This window comes from Cucurbita pepo, unplaced genomic scaffold (genome assembly GCF_002806865.2).
Source record: "Cucurbita pepo subsp. pepo cultivar mu-cu-16 unplaced genomic scaffold, ASM280686v2 Cp4.1_scaffold000150, whole genome shotgun sequence".
Classification (NCBI taxonomy): domain Eukaryota; kingdom Viridiplantae; phylum Streptophyta; class Magnoliopsida; order Cucurbitales; family Cucurbitaceae; genus Cucurbita; species Cucurbita pepo.
Window position 1 is genome coordinate 22972 of NW_019646441.1, and position 21341 is coordinate 44312.

Here is a 21341-nt window from a genome sequence, read left to right on the forward strand (position 1 = left end):
TTTTATGAGGAAGGCGACACAAAGGAGGCTCAAGAGTTTGTTAAGGAAGGTGGCAAGGGTCGGGGATAAATTGAAAGGCGTTTTCTAGTCCCCTAAGCTGGGTGGTGCTTGTGTGTGGAGTGTGCCACAACTAAGTTATGCACAAAAATATATCTTCTTCAAGTTTGTTAGTTTAGCTTAGAAGAAAACATCTTGTATTACTACTTAATTGAAATGGGAGCACGTGTTTGCCTTTTTCATTTGAGCCCTACGTCCCAACTACGTAGCTTTATCATATTCCTCCGGGTACAGCAGAAATGAACTATAATTATTTTTTTATGGTTGCGTATTTAGTTAGGCGGTTGATTTTACATGTTTCCATACCACTTTTTTTCTTGATGAACTATTGGGCCACACATAAACGTGCACATACAAGTACAAATGAAGGCTTAACGTACCTTCGAATTAAAATATGATTCAAAACTATTTCATTTGATTGTTATGTCGATGTTGAATCCAAAAATATATGAAAATGTCGATTTATTTCTTAGGTTAATGTCAAAGCTCGAGAAATAAAAAAAATGGATCGAACTGTCAAGACGACCACGAAAATTTATCCTTAACATTCTAAATTTTAATTTAAGAAACAAATTATTAATTTTGGGAAATTGAAAACAAAATCTTAAAAAAACTATTTTTGTCGTCCATTTGTGACCTGAAGAAAGAGAGAAGACGAGTGTCGTGGACGTGACACGCGCTATAAGAAAGCGCGTGGGGGAAAGATGAAAGCATAGTTGTCCCGACCCCATCGGATTTTGAAGCAAAAAAAACACCTTGGAAGAAGGAGGTGAAATTTTCGGTTTAAGAAAACAAAGAAACTCCAATCCGTCTTCGGTAATTCCGGTGACCAAAGTCCTCCATTTCCACCCTTCCTTCTTCCTTCCGCCGCCGCCGTTCCTCCTCCCCACGGTGTTTCCTAACATTGTTACGATTTTCATTCTGTCCTGAAATCAAAAGCTATTCGTCCATGGAAGACGTGTTGTTGTTGTTGTTGTTGTTACGTTCATTGTTGCAATACCGGTAATTTTTTTTTGACTGAATTTGGGCTTTATTGGGAGAGAGAAAACTTTGTATTCGTTTCTCTTTCTCTCTTTTGCTTTTGTATTGTACGTATGTTTTTGAGGGGGTCTTGGAGATTGTCATCGGAGTTTTGATTCTTCTTTTTTGCTTCTGAGCTTCATCGCGTGAGGTGAATTATGAGTTAAGAGGTAAGGAGGTTGTGGAGATTGTGTTTTCGTTGCAGCGTTTTATTGGGAGATTGATTGAAACAGAGGACTTTCGAGCTCTAGGGTTCCGGCGATGGGATTTGGTTGGAAATTTGAATGTTGATGGAGATTCGTGTTTGTTGTGAATTCTCGTTCGGATCTCTTTGGTAGGGGTTGAATCAGAGGGTTGATGGGAATGGAAGTTGATTCGTCTATGTTGTCCGAGGTTGATCACGATCTGGCGCAGGAACAGGGCACGGCGTCGCCGCCTGCGGAAATGGAGGGGGACCAGGATGGGGAGCAGCCTTCTGGGGGAAATGGATCTTCAACTCAGTCGACGGCGACGTCCCAACAGCAGGCGTCGTCTACGCCGCATGTTCAGCAAATCCCAGTTGTGGGGCCGAGACATGCGCCAACATACTCGGTGGTGAATGCGTTAATGGACAAGAAGGAAGATGGTCCAGGGCCGCGCTGCGGCCACACGTTGACTGCGGTGTCGTCTGTTGGTGAGGAGGGGACTCCGGGATACTTAGGGCCGAGGCTTATCTTGTTTGGCGGTGCCACTGCTCTCGAGGGCAATTCTGCAGCTACAGGGACACCTACGTCGGCGGGAAATGCTGGCATCCGTATGTTTCTCTTTTCTTTTACTTTTTGGTTGCTCCTTTCCCTTTCTCGGTTGCAAACTGAAGTTTGTTGCTTTTTGATTGCTTCTTGGTGGTAATATCATCTGAAAACTGTTTGCATGCAGCCTTTTGGGTTTCTATTCAATTTGCATTTTTATATAACGTTCTTGTGCGTGCTATTTGATCGAATTACTTCTCTGCTCTTTGCATATTCCAATATTCAACTAAAGGTTAATCAATTTTCCAGTTCTATAGAACGAACGTGCTGATTATTCAGTGTTATCAACTGACGTTGGGCTATGTAGCAGATGATGTCTTCAATATGAAGATCCCATCTCCACAACCCCCACACGCTCTCCCTCTCTCTCTCACACACACACACACACAAAAAAAAAAAAAAAAAAAAAAAAAAAAAAAAAAAAAAAAAAAAAAAAAAAAAAAAAAAAAAAAANNNAAAAAAAAAAAAAAAAAAAAAAAAGATTTAAAAAAGATGTATGTTCTTGGAATTGCTCTTAATCAGTTTGGGTTATGAATCCCTTTTGGCATTGACAAAAATCATCACAAATTTTGCAGATTATCTTAAATAATTGATTACGATATTCAGGTATCTATCCTCTGTCTATTGAGTATAATATTGAGGTTTTTACCCTACGCGTCAATCCACAAGCTGGACTAACCTCTCTGAAATATAAATGTTTTAAGTTGCTTACTCTTGTACTTTTGTTCTAGTCTGCAGATAATTGTGCTTATGTTGAGTGCTGACAACATGAAACGACTTGTAGAAAGAGTTATTTGATTTGATTTTGATTTTTCTGAACATAGGGATCATCAATAATTGATACCTTAATTTTATCTGTAAATTTACTCCTCAGTATTTCTTTAAGCAGTTCTATAGTATTAGTGATAAATTTCAATGTTTCTCTCTTTTATTTTATTTTACTTTAATGCTTGACAATTTTGTCTCACTAATTGAGCAGGATTAGCTGGCGCAACTGCTGATGTGCATTGTTATGATGTTTTAACAAATAAATGGACCAGGTAAGCCTCGGGGAATGCTTTTTTCTAATCAGCTCGGTTTCCTTTACTTCTCATTGAATTACTACAGTCCATGGATTATTTTTTTAGGGTTACTCCACTTGGAGAACCACCCACCCCAAGGGCCGCACATGTGGCAACTGCTGTGGGAACAATGGTAGTTATTCAGGTATCTTGATGTTAATAATCCTATTTAAGTTCTCATATATACAGAATCATGTTTTAGTTTCTATGATCAATGTTATAATTTATTTAGGCCCCTTTATTTCAATATAGGGTGGAATTGGTCCCGCTGGTTTATCTTCTGAGGATCTTCATGTTCTTGATCTCACACAGCAACGTCCAAGATGGCATAGGTTAGAATTTTGAAGATGTTCTTGCTTGTTTGAATTTTACGTTTTGTCTCAATAATATATGGGTTCCGAATCCTGTAGGGTTGTTGTGCATGGTCATGGCCCAGGGGCACGTTATGGACATGTAATGGCTTTGGTGGGACAAAGATACCTCATGGTAGTTGGCGGCAATGATGGCAAGTTACTTTGTCTTATTTTAAATGAATATAGTAGTACATTTATAGTTTCTTGGATAAGAAGTTTTTAATTGATGGTATGAAATTACAAAACGGGGGCAAAGCCCCCATCCAAAGGAGTTACATAAAACCTCTCCAATTGGAAAAGAGAGAGTTATAGCTATAGTGATGAAAGAGTGGAGATCATTTACACCATGAAACAACCAAGATAACGACAGCATGAAAAAAAAACTGTGAAATGAAAGCTCCTTATCTTGAAAGATTCGTCGATTCCTTTCTTGCCAAACACTCCAACAAAAGGCTCTTATGAAGTTCATCCAAAGAAGCTTTTCTCCCTTTTGAAGGGGGAACCTCCAAGAGAGAGTTAGGAGGAAGGTTGGGTCATTATGTAGAGCAATGGGCTATCCAAAAGTTTTGAGAATAATATCCTAAGAAGTACCACAATATCACATAGCAGAAGCGCGGATCCAAGCTATTCCTGCGAAGAGAGCACAATTGGATAGAGATAGAAATATATGGCATTCTCCTTTGTAGTTTATCGTGAGTATTAATAGCTTTGTGGCTATTGCATTTATAGTTTCTTGAGAAGCGTATTGCTTTTTTTTGAGAAGCCATGTAAGCGTTTGAGTCAAGATGCCATACGGCATATTGCATGTGTTACTAGGTTTATTTTTTTATTTTATTTTTAAAAGAAACCAACAGGATATGTATTCAGAAAGGAAGAAAGGAAAGACAATCTATGGGCTGGGAAAGAGAGAACCCCCAACAGAAGAGTACAAAGAGCTTTCCACTCAATAAAAGTGAGAGAAAGGTACTTACAAAAGAATTTGCTAAAGCTATGACACCCCCATGGAACATTTAGCTGTACATCCCTACTAAACTCCGAAGGAGTAGACTTATCTTCAAAAACCTTCTATTCTGTTCCAACCACAAGCTTGAAAAAAGCGCTCTTGAGGAGAACTTCCCAGAGATTCAAACAACCACCCATCCACCTGATTTGGGAGACAGATTTGCACCTCAAAAAGATTCAATAATCTTTCCCAGCAGTGTCAGCAAGGGGGCATGTGTTACTAGGTTATAATCTGACTTCTTCACGATGTGAATTGTGAAGGCTGGGACAGAGAGTTTCCATATTTTTGCTTGGTTGCTTAATGCTTTTAGTTTGTGGAGGCGCATATTTGACATGCTTTGCTTGGGCAATGGGGTTATGAGAACCTTGTGAGTAGGCTGTTGAGATCGTGTACCAACAAGAGTTGTGGAGTGTGATATTTCCGTATTGTTTAAGTATCAATGAGCTTCAATTTAGAAGGATTTTTGGGTTTAAGTATCAAGGAGCTTCAATTTAGAAGGGATACCAAGTGCAATAATGTTCGACCCTTATATAGGATGCCAAGATAAAATGTTTAGAAGGTTTCTTTCTCTTTTTCTTTTTAACAAACAAGAAAATTATCACAAGTTTCTCAGTTCATTTGTTCATTCTTGTTGCTACCATGAAGTCTTAACACATTTTATCACAGTGCCCAATATTTCATAATTTATTTTTAATATTTTGAAAATATATCCAATGATCTACGATTTGAAACTGTTCAAATGGGCTGCATCGTTTCGGATGGAATACAAGCAACAGAAACCCTATCATGGGCATTCAAAAAGCTACTGAATAAATGTAAAGAGACTTCCTTTAGGAATGTTGCAAGAAAGCATCCTAACAAGGATTTCTTTAGGAATAGTTTAAGAAAGCACCTCAATGAGTCAACAAGAATTGAATAACCTTTGGCATTTTTTTCAGTGTTGTGGGGTAGTAACTACTAAACTCTTAAAAAAGAAAACATACCAACAAGCTGCATAATGTTTGATTTGTTGTGATCTTTCCTCTCAATTTATCTGTTTTCCTTAAAAAATGTGTTGACTCCTTTCTGAGCAAATAAGGAAGACCCCCCCTGCTTCGGTATGCAAAATACAATAACTCGGTGTGATTACCAAGTATCGCATCTTCTTTGAATTCTTTTAGTTTTAGACCTTTCATAAGAACTAGTCATTCAAAATATTCACTTTTATCGGATGTCTTCCACATTGCAAATACATATTTACTTAGGTATGGGTGGAGAATCAACAAATTCTTCAAGAAGGGATTTTTATGGAAACTATTCCAGCAGCATCTTTTGTGACCAGCACCTTTTTATCTTCCTCTCTAGTAATAGGAATTTCCTCAAATCTATTGTAAAAGCTTAGAAAGTTCACTTATTTCCCCATGTTTGAGATTTCTTCTTATGAATTATGAAGACTTTCCATGATTTAGAATCTTTCTCTAAGCTTACAAAATCAACAAATCTTTCTTCGGAGAACTTAAAAAATATTTGTAAAGGTCTCAAGGTCAATTTTCCACCCATATATCTATCACTCCAAAAGGATGTATTCTTGCCATTGCCTGTCCTAAACGAAGAGAATCTGTTGAAGGAGCCTTTAAGCTTTCTAATGGTCCATTAAAGGTTTCTTCAACGATCTGCTTTCTTTCTCTTTGTAAACTGTCCAAAGTTCTTCTTCTCATATATGTCATAGCCACCATTAATGCCATAATTCATTTGGTTCATTTAGGAGCCTCTATAACCATTAGTTATTGTTGCAAGTCTAAATTAACTTGCTCTTTTTTTAAGAATATTTTCAAAGAATTACATGTCCCTTTCTTTGAGAGAGGCTGACTGAATCTAAGGTGATAGATAATCTAAATTATTTATCTAGATATTAGGTAATCTAAACAAATCCCTATATAATAGGTAATAAGATAAGATAAATCTAAATAAGTCTTTAGTTAGTAGGTAACAATAAATCTAAATAATTATCCTTAGTAGGTAAAATCTAAATAATTATCCTTGGTAACTAAATAGGACGTCAACTACAATACTACTTCCCTTGTTTAGTACGGAATTACACTAATCTCCTTCAACAGTTACTATTTTATTTTAGATGGATTATGTATAATTATTTCATTGCACTACTCAGGAAAACGGCCACTGACTGATGTATGGGCGCTGGATACAGCAGCCAAGCCTTATGAATGGCGCAAGTTAGAACCTGAAGGCGAGGGTCCACCTCCTTGCATGTAAGCTTTCCCCTTATCTTTGTATCTCTCCCTCACTCTCTAAGGGAAAAAAAAAAACAGTTTCATTGATGTGTGAAATTTACAAAGAGGGGAAAGGATGCAGAATCCAAAGGAGTCATAATAAACTTTTCTTTGTTTCTCGTTTGTACATATATGCAATTGGAGTTATTATAAACTTCTCTTGATTTCTCATTTATACATAAATGCATTTTTTCCTTCAATTGTTTGTGATTGTGACACAAAGTGTACCAGGGGAAAAATAAAGAAAAGGAAAAGACAAAGTTCTGTAAAGATTTCAAACCATTCATAAAAGACCCTGAAAAAAAGGTGGAAATTGGAAACAGTGATGTTGGGGTTGAGATTGGGAAATGGATAAGGTATATGTGTGGGGTAAATGAGAGAGTTTAATGTCATTAATGGTTGGTCTAATTTTAACACTTTACTAAGTTTTGAGTTGTTAATGGATCCAATTGAAAAATGTGAGGGTGCAAAGCAAATATCATCTTTAGTTGGAGGGTGCAATTTTCTTATACCTCAGGCTGGCTTGTGCAAATTTTGTTTTTCTTTTATTTTCATTTTGAGGATGTTGAACTTTGGGTTTAATTTTGATAATTTAATTGTTGGAAATTGTGAACTTCCTTTTACTATCTATCCTTTGGCCCAGTACGAATTTATGTTCAATGTTATCATCGTTATCCCTAATCTAGCCATATATTAATTAGGTATGCAACTGCAAGTGCCCGGTCTGATGGTCTTCTTCTGCTATGTGGAGGAAGGGATGCAAACAGTGTGGTAAGTTTTAAAAATCGTCAATCCTTCCATAGTATTTATTATTTGTGGATGGTTGCTTTCATATTGTTTTGTGCAAATTCATGTCAAGCATTATGATTTATTTTTCATTTTTTTCATTTTTATAATTATGATCTAGGACTTCAGAGAACCAACAATCATTGTTCATGTGTACACATATATTTGAAAGGAGAATATTATAGGAAGGAGTAGTCGTTATTTGAGGAAAGAAAAAGAAATATAAAAGAAGCTGAAATGGTATCCTAATTTTCATGTTTTTGTCTTTTTTGAACCACAAACACACTCCATCATCCACTTAATTCACCTTCGGCCGCAACCTTTTTTATCTTAAAAACTTATTCAATAAAGTCCAAGTCAGCTTGATCAACTTCTTTCTTTATATCAAGCTTCAAAAGCCCAACCCCTTTTCTTCTTGGTTTTATAATCTTCCAAAATTTTGTTTGCAATTAGAACAGTATCGAGGATATTCCTATTCCTAACCTCTATAAAAGCACTTTGAGTCATGGAAATAGTGGAAGGCATCACTAATTTCTTATATCGGGAGAATCTCCTTGAAGGACCTTTACAGATTTCCAGAAGGAAGCCAAAGAATCTTATAGTATTTTTTAGTTGGAATTTATATTTCCTTATTTGTCATCAGAACGTTATTATTTTTAGTATGGATAAATCAGCAAATTTTGTGACAATGCAATTTATACCTCCTCTCCCGAAATCTTAAAGAGTTCTCGAAAGCCTCTTAAACAAGGCACATCTTTGGTTTGGTTGCACATCTTTGGTTTGTTTGAGCATCTTTGGTATATACATGCTGAGAAGAAATCAACGTGCTACAAGAGTGATTAACGAGATAAATTCTATTTAAAGGCATGGTATACCAACTCAAAGAATGAACACAGAAGGAAAAAACGCAAGGGAGACAATTGAAGTAATAATTCAATTGTTTACTATTTTTTTTTCTTAGGTTTTATGTTTTCTGAATGTTCCATATGTTATGATTTTGGAGTACGATACTCTTGTTTCTTCAATATATATAAGTTCTGTACTTTACTTTTTTCTTAATCCATTTTCTAATTTTTTTTAGCCATTGGCAAGTGCCTATGGGCTAGCTAAACACAGAGATGGCCGTTGGGAGTGGGCAATTGCTCCTGGTGTCTCACCGTCTGCAAGATATCAACATGCTGCTGTAAGAGTTCTTTCTTTCTTTCTTTTGGTCTCTCTGTAACTTTGTACACTATGGGAAGTCTGGACATGTGCTTGTACTTCTTTCAGGTCTTTGTAAATGCACGACTCCATGTGTCTGGAGGGGCACTTGGTGGGGGGCGCATGGTGGAAGATTCGTCAAGTGTTGCAGGTTCTTGATTTCAGTGATTTAGTGCTAACTTCCCCACTTATGCTGCTATGTTGTATTGGATATTCAAGTTACTTAAGTTCTTTTGAGTCAAACTATCCTAGGTGGGCTAGTGGTTAAAGGGACAAGATATGTGTTTAAAGGTCTTTGAGGTCAGGTATTCGAACATGAAACCACTTATCTAATGTTAAATCTTTTCATTTTCTTAATGAAAAGTTCCGTTTCTTGTTCAAAAAAACCTTATCTTAATAATACATATCTTTCAAAGTTTTGGCTGAATGCCACCAATTATTGTGAAGTCAGACCAATGTCTTGAGGAATATGTTGAAGTTCATAAAAAGGCTTGAAAACATCCATGGTTATATAAAAAAAGTTCTTTATGAAGTTTTCCATTCACCATTTCCACTTCTTCCCACGTGAATGCTCATATTATGCATTCATAAAATGCATGCATAGCAATGATGGTGCTTAGGAAGGGAATTTCATAGAAAGAGGCAGAGATAAGTAATGGGCATTCTGAATTTGACTTTTGGGTAGTTATTGGTTTTATTGGAGAGGTTGGTGGAACAAAATGTTCCATTTTAGCTGCAGGCTTAAATTCAAAGGGCTTAGAGTGAATACATTTGCTCTATATTGGCCACCTACATAGGATTTAATATTCTAGGTGTTTTGTTAGCAACCAATTGTAGTGGAGTCGAGCAGTTATCCTGTAAAGATTAGTCATGTGCTCAAGCTTACCTAGACATTCACTGATAAAAGAAGAAGTCACAAAAAACTTCGGAAATGTGAGGGCTGTTAGGTGTTTAATTCAAATCCCAAATCTTGGTTCAAAAGTAGTGGGCTTGGGGTTTTATAGTCTTCAGTTTTAATAAATGCTTAGGATGTTTGGTAGAATGATTTGGAATCCGTTGAACTCCTAAAACCATTTTTCAATGATGTTTATTTTAAGGTTATTGCTAGTTCTCCTTCCCCTTTTTTGTTAATCGTGGGGATATTTGGCAGAATAATTTTTTTGAACCAGAAACGTTACATTAAATAAATGAAAAAAGGCCAACGCTCAAGGGATACAAACTTCATAACAGAGTGAAAAAGTAACAAAGTGGAACGAGTAGAACAGAAAAGCAAACCCACAAAGAGAATGCCAAAGAGAAACTAAAAGCCAGCTCACTAGCTGAACAAAGAAAGAATTTGGAAAGAGAGAACTGGGCAAACAAACTCAATCTGGAAAGCAGCCCACTGGAAACTACAAAAAAGGCAAAAAAAAAAAAAAAAAAAAAAAAAAAAAAAANCAACGCAGCAAGGAGACTGAAAACTAAAGACCCAAAAACAAGCAAGAAAACAAAGAGAAGAGGCTACAACCGATGATTAAACCAAAAAACAACCACCAACTGCAGCCATAAAACAAACAGATGCCCCAACCGATGATTAAACCAAAAAACAACCACCAACTGCAGCCCATAAAACAAACAGATGCCCCAACCAAAACAAATAGCAACGAAGATAATAGCTCTCAAACAAAACTGAAAAAAGGTAAGGACGTTCGAAGAAGACCAAAACTGAAGTACCATTTGAACAATGAGGAAAGATCATCACAACCAAAAACAACTTTTTCACCGAACCTTTTGATAGCAAAGGAGGAATTTCTTGCATCTGAAGACCACTAACTTTATTGAGAGAAGCAAATTTGCAAGGCACTAAGGAGGGAGGAGGACAAGGAAGCTCCTTATCACTATCTTAGCAACATAGAAGACCTCAAGCACAGAATCGTGAAAATAATTTTCCAGAGGCTGCACTAATGATTCCACACTAATAAGACTAACGATAGAATGAACATTAGAGTCTTCAAAATGAGAGGGTGGAGTTTTGGAGTCTTTAGATCCCCTTCTGTAGCAACTCAAAACTGTTTGACATGAACATGACTTATACCCCTGAATTCTCCCTTTCGTGGTAAGGGCAAAATTCTGGGACAGCTTGTTTTTTCAGTTTTCTGAGGGATTTGGCTGGGGCGGAATTATAGGATTTTTAGAGGAGTGGAGAGATGTGGGTGGAAGTTAGGGCGGTTGTTAGGTTTAATTATTCCTTGTGCCCTTCCATCTATCATACTTTTTGTATTTATTAGTTTGATTTTATTCTTTTGGATTGGAACCCCTTCCCATAGTTAGTTGTGGGATTCCTTTTGTGGGCTTATTTTTAGTATGCCTTGACATTCTGTCATATTATTCAAATGAAAGTTCAGTTTCTTACCAAAAACACAAAAGCTTTTATCGCTGAGCTTAGCTACATATTAAATTATACCACATAGTTTTACTCTCATTGGCAATATGGTCACTGTGGTTTTACTTTTTGGCTTTATGTGTTTGAAATTGATACATTTAATTTATCTGGAGTTTTCTTAAGGGAAACAATAAAAAATTTACTGTGTTTCTACTGTTTTTAGTGTTGGATACCGCAGCAGGCATCTGGTGTGATACAAAATCAGTTGTAACAAGTCCTAGAACAGGAAGGTACAGCGCAGATGCTGCAGGTGGGGATGCTGCAGTTGAGTTAACAAGGCGTTGTAGGCATGCAGCTGCTGCTGTGGGTGACTTAATCTTTATTTATGGTGGTTTGCGGGGTGGTAAGTGATGAAGGCGCTCACATTTTCTGACTTTGAGATGTCCATTTCTATTTTTTCTGCTATGATTTACTGCAGCAAGTGATAACTTCATTTCTTATACAACTTATGTTACCTTTTATTGTTGTAAAATGATCTGGTGTTCTCTCCCTAAATCTTTCTGTAATTATGATCTTGTACATATTTTGACTGATCGGGAGTCATTTTTGTACCGTTGTGCAAATAGCTCATCATCTCCCTTTTGTATGATCCTCCTTCAATCAATAAATTATTTTGTTTCTCATCTTTTTTAAAAAAGGATGCTGGGAGATCAGCAAGAAAATTTTCCATCTATGCTGCTTTTCATCTCAACTTTATTTAAAGCAGTGTCTTTATAAGAAAATTGACAATCTTTTGCTTACACTGATCTTGAGTGAGCACCATGTAGTTATCACGTTTTGTGTACAATTAATTTAGAACTACATAGGTAGTGCAAGCGTGCTTTAACCAAGTCCTGTTATTTTATCATGGAAAGTACAAGTTTGTTAATGTTTTGGATTATAGATTGAAGCAATTTCCATATAGTGCAAGTATGTAGAATTTAGGTTTCATGTGTCATGATCATGCTGGTTGAATGCATTGTTTGCTTTTGGTTGCATGTTCAAGCTGTTATCACATTGTAGAGAGATTAAGGTATGAATCATGCTTTTAGTTACTAATGTACTGTTTTACACCCCTTCCCTTTTGTAGTTTACATTGTTGCCTAATCAAATTTGATTATGGAAGCTCTATTGGTTTCTGATGTCAAATTTTGGACCATCCAGTTTTTTCTATGCATCTCTCTCTTGTTTCTTGAGATTAATAACAACATATTCTATCATTGTCTAGGGGTATTGCTTGATGACCTTCTTGTTGCTGAGGATCTAGCAGCTGCTGAAACGACAAGTGCAGCTTCACATGCTGCAGCTGTAGCTGCTGCATCTGATGTTCAGTCTGGGCGGCTGGCAGGAAAATGTGGATTTAGCGAAGAAAGGAGTAGACAGGCCATTCATGTTGTGGCTCCTGATGGTGCTGTAGTGCTGGGAAACCCTGTAGCTCCTCCTATAAATGGTGACGTGTATACTGATATAAGCACTGAAAATGCTATGCTTCAGGGCCATCGGTAAAGAAAAATGTCCTGCTCTGATTTTTTCTTATTACTTAGTTGTTGCTTGCCGCATGCTTGACCAATGCATCTGACTGCTCTTCAGGAGAATGAACAAAGGTGTTGAGTATTTGGTTGAAGCATCAGCTGCAGAAGCTGAGGCTATTAGTGCAACATTGGCTGCAGCCAAGGCCCGACTAGGACACGATGATGGGGAAGTTGAACTGCCTGACAGGGATCGTGGAGCAGAGGCTACTCCTAGTGGGGCACAAATATCTAGCTTGATAAAGCCCAACTCAAATGCATTGAATAACATTGCTCCATCTGGAGTTCGATTGCATCATAGAGCTGTCAGTCTTTGATTTCGATTACCCTTTTGATTGTGATCTCAGTTACTATGTAACTAAGCCTCAATTAGATCAAGCTGGATGGCTGATATTTGGTCCCATTTGTTTCAGGTGGTTGTAGCCGCTGAAACTAGTGGGGCTTTAGGTGGTTTGGTTAGGCAACTTTCAATTGATCAGTTTGAAAATGAAGGTCGTCGTGTGAGCTATGGTACCCCAGAGAGTGCAACTGCAGCAAGGAAGCTCCTAGATCGCCAGATGTCCATCAACAGCATTCCGAAAAAGGTATCAACTGTTAAGTTATTAAAACTACATAATTAGTTAATCTTCGGGAAATTGCACATCTGATCAGATTTGATGCTCCTAATGTTTTGACTGACATGTAATCCAGAATATTCTCTGGCCTATATATAGAGTGGTAATATTATGCTCCTCAGGAGGCTGGAATCATTAGTCCTAAAGTTGAATAGCCATCCAGTCAGACTGATGTTCCTGTTTATAGATTGTTACATCGTTGGAAAAATTGTTGTTTGCATAAGATGATTTTCAGTTATTTCCCTCCTCTGTTTCAGCCATTTTACTGTTCATACTGCTCAATGTTGATCTTGGAATTGTGCCGACTTCGTAATTTATACTTTTCTGTAGATTGTGATTCCTACTTGCAGACATATAATCATACAAGAATTCTTGACTTCTGTGGTTACCTCCTTTATATTTGATTTTTGACTTTGTTTAGTATTGGATCTGTTTTCAGAGAAGTACTCTAGTCTTCCGGGATGTTTTTCATTTTATCTGTGTACTTCAGAATGATGCTGGTGCAGGAATATTGTTTTCATAGAATTTATCATTTCTAACATTTTTACATGATGTTGAAACCCCTTCTTTCTTGATCTAATATTCTTGTGGATATTCTTCAACTATGGTTTTAGTTCCTACAGTGGGATAGCAAAATTATTGCCGGATTGGATTCAATGTAACCGTTTCTCCTGAGAAAAATGTTATTTTGTTTGCATATGAAGTTTTTTTTTTTTCCTAATGTTATTAATGTGGTTCCTTTATCAGGTCATAGCCCATCTCTTAAAACCTCGTGGATGGAAGCCTCCTGTTCGCCGGCAGTTCTTTTTAGATTGTAATGAAATAGCTGACCTTTGTGAGAGTGCTGAAAAGATATTTTCATCTGAACCAAGTGTTCTAGAGCTCAAGGCTCCCATCAAGATATTTGGTGATCTACATGGTCAGTTCGGGGATCTCATGCGCCTTTTTGATGAGTATGGTGCACCTTCTACAGCAGGAGACATTGCGTGAGTTTTGGCTTATATTTACTTTGTCGTATTATTATTTCCTTGGGATCACAGACACCTCGAGGCTGAGAGTATTCATTTTTGACACACATGATATTAATAGGCCCCTGGTTTATGTTAGAAGAAAGAGATATGTGAGAGAGCTTAGGGATAGTTTTTAAGGGCAGATTGGTCTTTTGCTACATGAGAAGGTTTCTTTCTTTGTGTGCAGGTTTTATTTTTGCTGTAGTGCTCCGGTTAAGTAGGTCATTCAGTTACAAATAAAAGCTATTTTGTAACAGTGGGAGCAGGAAACTAGTGATTTGAGTCGAGCATTTTCATAGTGGTGGTTTCTGGTAACATGGGGAGGGTTCTCTCATGGACCTGGAATCTTGGTTAAAACTTAGTAGCCTCAGTTCCTTAGTCCTTTTCATTTATTCAGTGTAAAGTTTTGTTCCTCATTTAAAAAAGAAATGCTTCCCTTAAGTTGGGCAGAGGCTTAATGGCTGGAGAACCTCCATTATGTTAGGTCTAATTCTTTATTGAGGCTCAATAGGAATCTGAAAACTCTCTTTTTTCTGCAATTTGGCATTAGAAGTGCAGCACTAGTTGTGATTCTCATATAAAACTAATTCTTCCTATGCTGATGGCAAGTATTTGGTGTAACTCAGCTTGTCTTAGTCCGTAGAGTTCCCGTTGATTTCAAATGATTTTGAAGTATTTTTGTAGAAAATTCCCCATATTCCTTTACACGCTTCTGAGGGTAGATGGTGGTTCATTGAATTGAGGGCCACTGGTAGACCATGTTGGTATTTTCCTTCCAGATTTTACCATTCTAATTATATTAAAAAAAAAAAACGATTGAGAAGTAGGAAAGAATATACAAGGGCATAGAAAAATCCCAACGAAAGGAACCCAAAGAACTACAAAAAAATGGTTCCAATTCAAAACAATCTGGCCTAATTGATCATTACAAAAAAAAACCTTAGCTACTAAGGTATCTCCACAAATCTCCTCCTCCTAATATTCTTTCCTTAGACATCTTCAAAGAAGCAAGCCTATAATAGAAACTCTGACTTCTCCCTAAAAGGAGGAAAAAGTAGAAACTCCTCCATCATAGCCTTGCAATCCAAAATGCAAACTGGTAACTCCAAAGAAAATGGTCAATGTCTTCTGTTGCGTCACTGTTTTTTTTTTTAAAAAAAAAAAAAAGGAAGAATGTCTTTGCACGTGAACTGTAGTATTAACTTTTCCATGTAAGACCGGTTAGACAAAGAGCCTTAACCTTCTAGAGCAAGGAAAAAAAGAGGGGTAGTTGGGATGAAGGAACTGTGTAGATGAAAAGTCTTGGGATGGATAGGGGGGTCCAAAAATGAAGACCCTCCTCCCTTAACTGACAAGTTCTCAAAAGCAAAAGAAAAGGCAAAGTTGACATCTTCAACGTCTCCCTATTCACGAGAGGACGGTGAAATCCAAAACTAATACAAAAAGAATCACGTGAGGTTGAAAGAACAGAGGCTACTGAATGCCACCTCTTATCCAAAAGCTGGTATAGATGAGGGAAGGATGTGCAAATATATTTTTCCCTCACCCAGAAGTCCTCCTGAGTCTTCCCAATGGAGCATTTCATGAACTAGGAAAAGAGCGGGAAAATTGAAGAGATAATCTCCCAAAAGCCTACTGCCAGAGACCCACTCATAACAGTGAGAACTGTACTTACTCATGATGATCCTAGGCGACAAGGCAGTAGGTTCTCGAAAGAAATACCACAGCCACTTGGTCAACAAAGGTACTCAATCTTGGAATATATATATATATATATTTTCAGAAGATTACTCAAGGACGAAGAGATTAATGATTTTAAATGGTTGTTGGGCTGTATTTCTTCGGTTGTGATTGGTTCTTCAATAGTTCTAAGAGATGGTCTCTTGAGCCCTCAAGAATCTTCTCAGTTAAATCGTTACCTCAGCATCTTGCTTCTTCTTCCTCCTCTTTGGGTAGGAATTATTTTCAGCTTTGTGGAAGTCTAAAAGTCCAAAGCGTATTAACATCCTAATATGGATCATGCTTAATGGATCTTTAAACTGTTATGAGGTTCTTCAAAGGAACCTCCCTTCGCTTTCATCATTGGCTTGTTTGTTCTTTTATTTAGCATATATTCTCTTCAACACATTTTCTTTGATTGCCTATACTGTCAGCATTTTTGGGCTGAGTTAGTAGCGGGTTTCATTTACATGGGGTGTTTTATAACTCTTTCTAGGAAAGTGTGTTTCAGCTACTTCTGGGCCCGTCTTTGGTGCATAAATCCAAGATTTTATGGTTTAATGTTGTGAAAAGCCATCCTTACAAAGCTTTGGTTTGAAAGAAATCAATGAATCTTTCTAAACAAGTCACTCTCTTCTTTTGATCGGTTTGAGTTGGCTAAGCTTAAGGCTACATTTTGGTGCTCTCTTGCCAAATCTTCTGCAAATCACTCTATCCAAGACTTATGTCTGAATTGGAATGCTTTGATCTTTCGTCTTTAAGTTTTCCTTTTTCCGTTCTTAATGTTTTCTTTTATGCTCTGTGCTGTTTATTCCCATCTGGAGTTTGCATTAATCTTTTTGTTATTTATTTATTTTTATTTTTTGCTTGTGATTTATCATACATGGCAATCTTGCATCACTTTTGATTAGGTACATTGATTATCTATTCCTGGGAGACTATGTTGATCGAGGGCAACACAGCCTGGAAACCATTACTCTTCTGCTAGCTTTAAAGGTGCTTTTGGGCATAGTACATTTGTGTGTCATAATTTCACTTTCACTTCCACGTTAATTCAAGTTTTTTAAGGGACAATGTACTTTTCTCATAAATATTGCAGGTTGAGTATCCAAATAATGTACATTTGATTCGTGGGAATCATGAAGCAGCTGATATTAATGCCCTTTTTGGCTTTCGGATTGAGTGCATTGAACGAATGGTATAACATAGTTGTATCTCATGGCTGTATTTTGTGTTGGTTCATTACAACCTAACTTTACAACTCAATGACCAGGGTGAAAGAGATGGAATTTGGACATGGCATCGGATAAATCGTTTGTTTAACTGGCTCCCTTTGGCAGCCTTGATTGAAAAAAAAATTATTTGCATGCATGGTGGTATTGGTCGTTCGATTAACCATCTGGAACAGATTGAGAGTCTTCAGCGCCCTATAACTATGGAAGCAGGCTCTATTGTGCTAATGGATTTGTTGTGGTCAGTGCACATCCTTGATAGTCTCCTTTTATTTTTTCATGGTGGCCATGCATATAACGTGTATTTTTGTATGTATTTTATTATTTTCCTTAGGTCTGACCCCACAGAAAACGACAGTGTTGAAGGATTACGACCGAATGCTAGAGGTCCTGGATTGGTTACTTTTGGGGTGAGTAGTGTATATTTCCTCCTCTCATTTTTTCCTATTTATTTTTCTATATTGGTTTTAATTTTTTGCTCATATAGGATAGGGACTCTATCTAAAATGCTCTCTATTTAAAAACTCTATTGTTCGTAAAGTCCATAATAAAGCCAAACCTGAATACTTTTTGCATGTTAGGTCTCAAACACTGGAAAGTAGTTCATGTAGAGGCAAGGGCAATAATTCTTTTCATTTTTGAAGTTTGGAGCATTTCTCAATTTGTGTTGTCCTTGTACTGAGGGCTTCACCACTGCAATGGGTTTTATAGAAAAAGAAATTACATATAGTTAAGACTGGTTTACAAATTGTAACTGTTTTATCTCTAGTCTAAGGTATAAACGTGTCTCATATAGAGGTTTTGAGTTATAACTCACTTCCTCTGGGTGTTATCTTCATGTTCTCCATTTCGTCCTGCAAAGAGATGTTTGTTTTACGTTTTTTCTAGAAAACATTGGTTTGACTGTGTTTTCGGTTGAATTGATAAAAAACGTAGGCAACAACTTGTCCCTGTGTCAATTTGGTTTCGTTTCATCCTCTGTATTATGGAAGCGCTTCTACTCTACTATATCTCCAACTGCAATTTTTTAGATATTGGAGAAAAAGGACGTTGACTTAATCCGAAGTTCCCAACTTTAGTGCCTTGTCGCAATGGATTATGGAGCAACAAGGACTATATATTTTTGAGTCATCAGCATAATTCTACACAAATCCTAAAAGAAAAGCCAATCGCCACTTAACAACTTTCGATTCCCACACTCTTAGTACTCAAGATTTGAACAAAGGGAGTTCTGAGTGGTTCTGTTTTGTTGTTAGGTCTGGGAGGAACGTTGGGTGATGTTTGTACTTGGTTTTAAAAAAAAAAAAAAAATGGATTAGTAGTCTTGGGAATGTTAGGGAAAACTTTATTGAAAATTGGAACATTCTCATATGACTATTCGAATGCCCAACCAATTTTTGGATAATGGGATGGCATTAACTGTCCAATTTATCTCGTCTTCATTCTTCACATAGGAGGGCAGGATGCACAGTTTTGTAACTAATTAGATGGGAAATTAAATTTGTCCTTGACATGGAACTTGTTCACTGGTTAGTGTAGGGTGTCTTCTTGTGTACTAGAGTGCATTAATTGGTGATTGGTTAAGTTAGGAAAAACGACTATCAGTTATTCCATGGTACGTGTATTTAGTAATGGAACGTCTATCAATTGATTTGGTTTTTACTATCATCACCGGATGCAAGGATATTATACTTATGGATTATCTTAATTCTTTTCCTTATATACTATGCAAAGGCTTGATATTTATGCATCCATTTTATTGAGGTTCGATTTATAAAGTTTGAATTATTTTTTGGGGGTCTTGTTTCGCTGCAGCCTGATCGTGTCATGGAATTCTGCAACAATAACGATCTTCAGTTGATAGTACGTGCTCATGAATGTGTAATGGATGGGTTTGAACGTTTTGCTCAAGGACATCTAATTACACTTTTCTCAGCTACCAATTATTGTGGTATGTGTGCCTCAATTATGTTGCTTTCACGTCCTACATATTATATCCTTAAGTCACGCACTTCTGTACAGGAACTGCAAATAATGCCGGAGCAATCTTAGTTTTGGGTAGAGATCTTGTGGTTGTTCCTAAACTCATTCATCCCATACCTCCAGCAATTTCATCACCAGAGACGTCTCCAGAACGCCACATGGAGGATACATGGATGCAGGTAACTTATACTTTTATATTGGCTCGTACTCTAATGTCACTCGTTGTGTGTGGTATTAATCCTATTTGTTTTCTTGAGAACAGGAGCTGAATGCTAATCGGCCACCAACACCCACAAGAGGTCGCCCGCAAGTTTCCAATGATCGTGGTTCTCTTGCTTGGATGTAGTTCATGATTTCTTTCTGTTGAATTACGAGTCGTCTGCAGCATGGTCCTTCTGATGCTCTGTGTATATAGCACTATGCCTCATACAGAAATATCCAATTGGATCTTCAACACAAAACAGCGGATGAAATTCTGATTTTTCAACACAAATGATAGGGGCCTTACAAGGTGTTCTCAAGAACCAAGTTGCTAGCGATGAGTTAGATTCAGCTCCTCTTCTCTTGAGCTGCAAGTTGATGGTGAGTTTTGACCGTCCCTTGTATATTAAGGTAAAGGCAGGTGGAAGTCAGCGTTATCCCGTCCCGCCCTGTTCTTTTTCATTTCTCTATATATTCTTTAGAATCCTTGTTATGGTCTCATTATTATTATTATTTTTTTTTTTTTCCTTTAAAATGAAACTTTCCTTGGCAGTGAGATGTAATTTCTTAGCTCTGTGGATGTTCTGTTGTGTATCATATAGAAGTTGATTGCTTTCTGTAATTCGTTTCTTTGTCGTTATTCGGATTGCTCCTTCAATACCCTAGATCGNAAAAAAAAAAATTTACGTCCTTCCCCTCGTTCTAAATCGATCGTTCATGGAGTTTCTTTGTTTCCTTATCATTTTTGTTGAATGGATTTTGCTCAAACTCTAATTTGCATAAGTCTGGGCTGAGTGTTTCTCGTATCACTTGAATTTTTGTTTTAAATTTGTGATTCAGGGTTACTACGAAGTTGGCCTTGTTGCTTGGAACTCTAACGGTGCTGGGCTGTGTGTGGGTGTTAACAGCTAATGGCAGATGAGTTAAGAAGTTCGCTGGGTTTTCTTTTCAAAATAAGAAGCTTGTTGGTTAATAGTTTCTTAATTTTGTTATATTTTGCTTTGTAAAAGTGCTTTTTTTAAATATTTTGTGAAAAGAAAAATTATATTTGTATTATTGAATTACCTTTTCTAGTGTTTTCAAAACCCAACCAAATTCTAAAATGGGGTTCATAAATATATTGAAAAATTGTCTGGTCAGAAGTGAATTATGTAGTTATTAAGCATGGCTGGTTAAAGAACTTTAGAGATTCATGTTAAAACTCAGGTCGAAACTTTGAAGTTATGGTCCGAAGCTTACCTGACCCTCTTCAAATTTGCCTCTGACACTTTTGACGTCATTATTGCCTCAAATCTTGTTTATGTCTCAGCTTGTCTATAACACACTCTTCTTGGTGTGTTAGATGATGCACCATTCACCTCGCTCGCATCATGATACTTGTCTATTTCTACCAACATGTGGTCGAATAGGATCCACTTGCACGTCGTCTTCTTATTTATCTGCATGTGAGGGTCACAACCTGATGTCTTCAGCCCGTCTCCTTTCAATCCAAATTGGTTCACATCTAAACTAATCCTTAGTCATATCCTCCTACCCGATAGATATATGCATATCCTCCTACCCGATAGATATATGCAGTAAGTCGTTGCTTTTTGTTTACATTCCCATATAACACCAATTTCAATTTCTCAACTCTTGTTTCTCTTGCTTTCTAAACTCTCTTTCTGCCCCATTTTCTAAAACTTTCCTCTTGAACTAAGGCCAAAGGCTCGAGCATACGTCGCTTGGCCTTAGTTAAGCTTATAAGTCATCTTTAAAAGTCTATGGGAGCATACGTCGCTTGGCCTTAGTTAAGCTTATAAGTCATCTTTAAACATAGACCTAAGAGGCGGTGGTCTACCTTGTGGCGGATATCAGCGGTTCGAGTCCGCTTATCTCCAACTCGTGAACTTAGCCGATACAAAGCTATATGACAGCACTCCATTTTTCCGATTCAGCAGTTCGATCTATGATTATTTCATCTTTTGGGGAAAAGACATACAAACTCTCTTTTATGGTATTTTTCGTTATGTTATTATTATATATATTGATACTTTTCTAGTTTTTTTGTAAACTAAAAATTGATATTTATTCTACTTTGCATTATCCTCACTTTCTAAAGATTCTATTTTAAT

General features: G+C 37.0%; 1 protein-coding gene across 1 annotated transcript; it reads left to right on the top strand.

Annotated features, from left to right (window-relative positions):
• The first annotated feature begins 799 nt into the window (after nucleotides 1–799).
• Nucleotides 800–19849, top strand: LOC111784056 (serine/threonine-protein phosphatase BSL3-like). The gene is made up of 21 exons (XM_023664880.1): nucleotides 800–1870; nucleotides 2845–2905; nucleotides 2993–3071; nucleotides 3179–3258; nucleotides 3337–3431; nucleotides 6432–6531; nucleotides 7254–7323; nucleotides 8420–8521; nucleotides 8608–8689; nucleotides 11124–11303; nucleotides 12168–12441; nucleotides 12530–12773; nucleotides 12882–13052; nucleotides 13830–14068; nucleotides 16723–16807; nucleotides 16911–17009; nucleotides 17085–17284; nucleotides 17378–17453; nucleotides 18859–18994; nucleotides 19066–19205; nucleotides 19289–19849. The coding sequence occupies exons 1-21, from the start codon at nucleotides 1435–1437 to the stop codon at nucleotides 19370–19372; spliced, it is 3033 nt and encodes a 1010-aa protein (XP_023520648.1). The 5' UTR covers nucleotides 800–1434; the 3' UTR covers nucleotides 19373–19849.
• Nucleotides 19850–21341: the final 1492 nt, after the last annotated feature.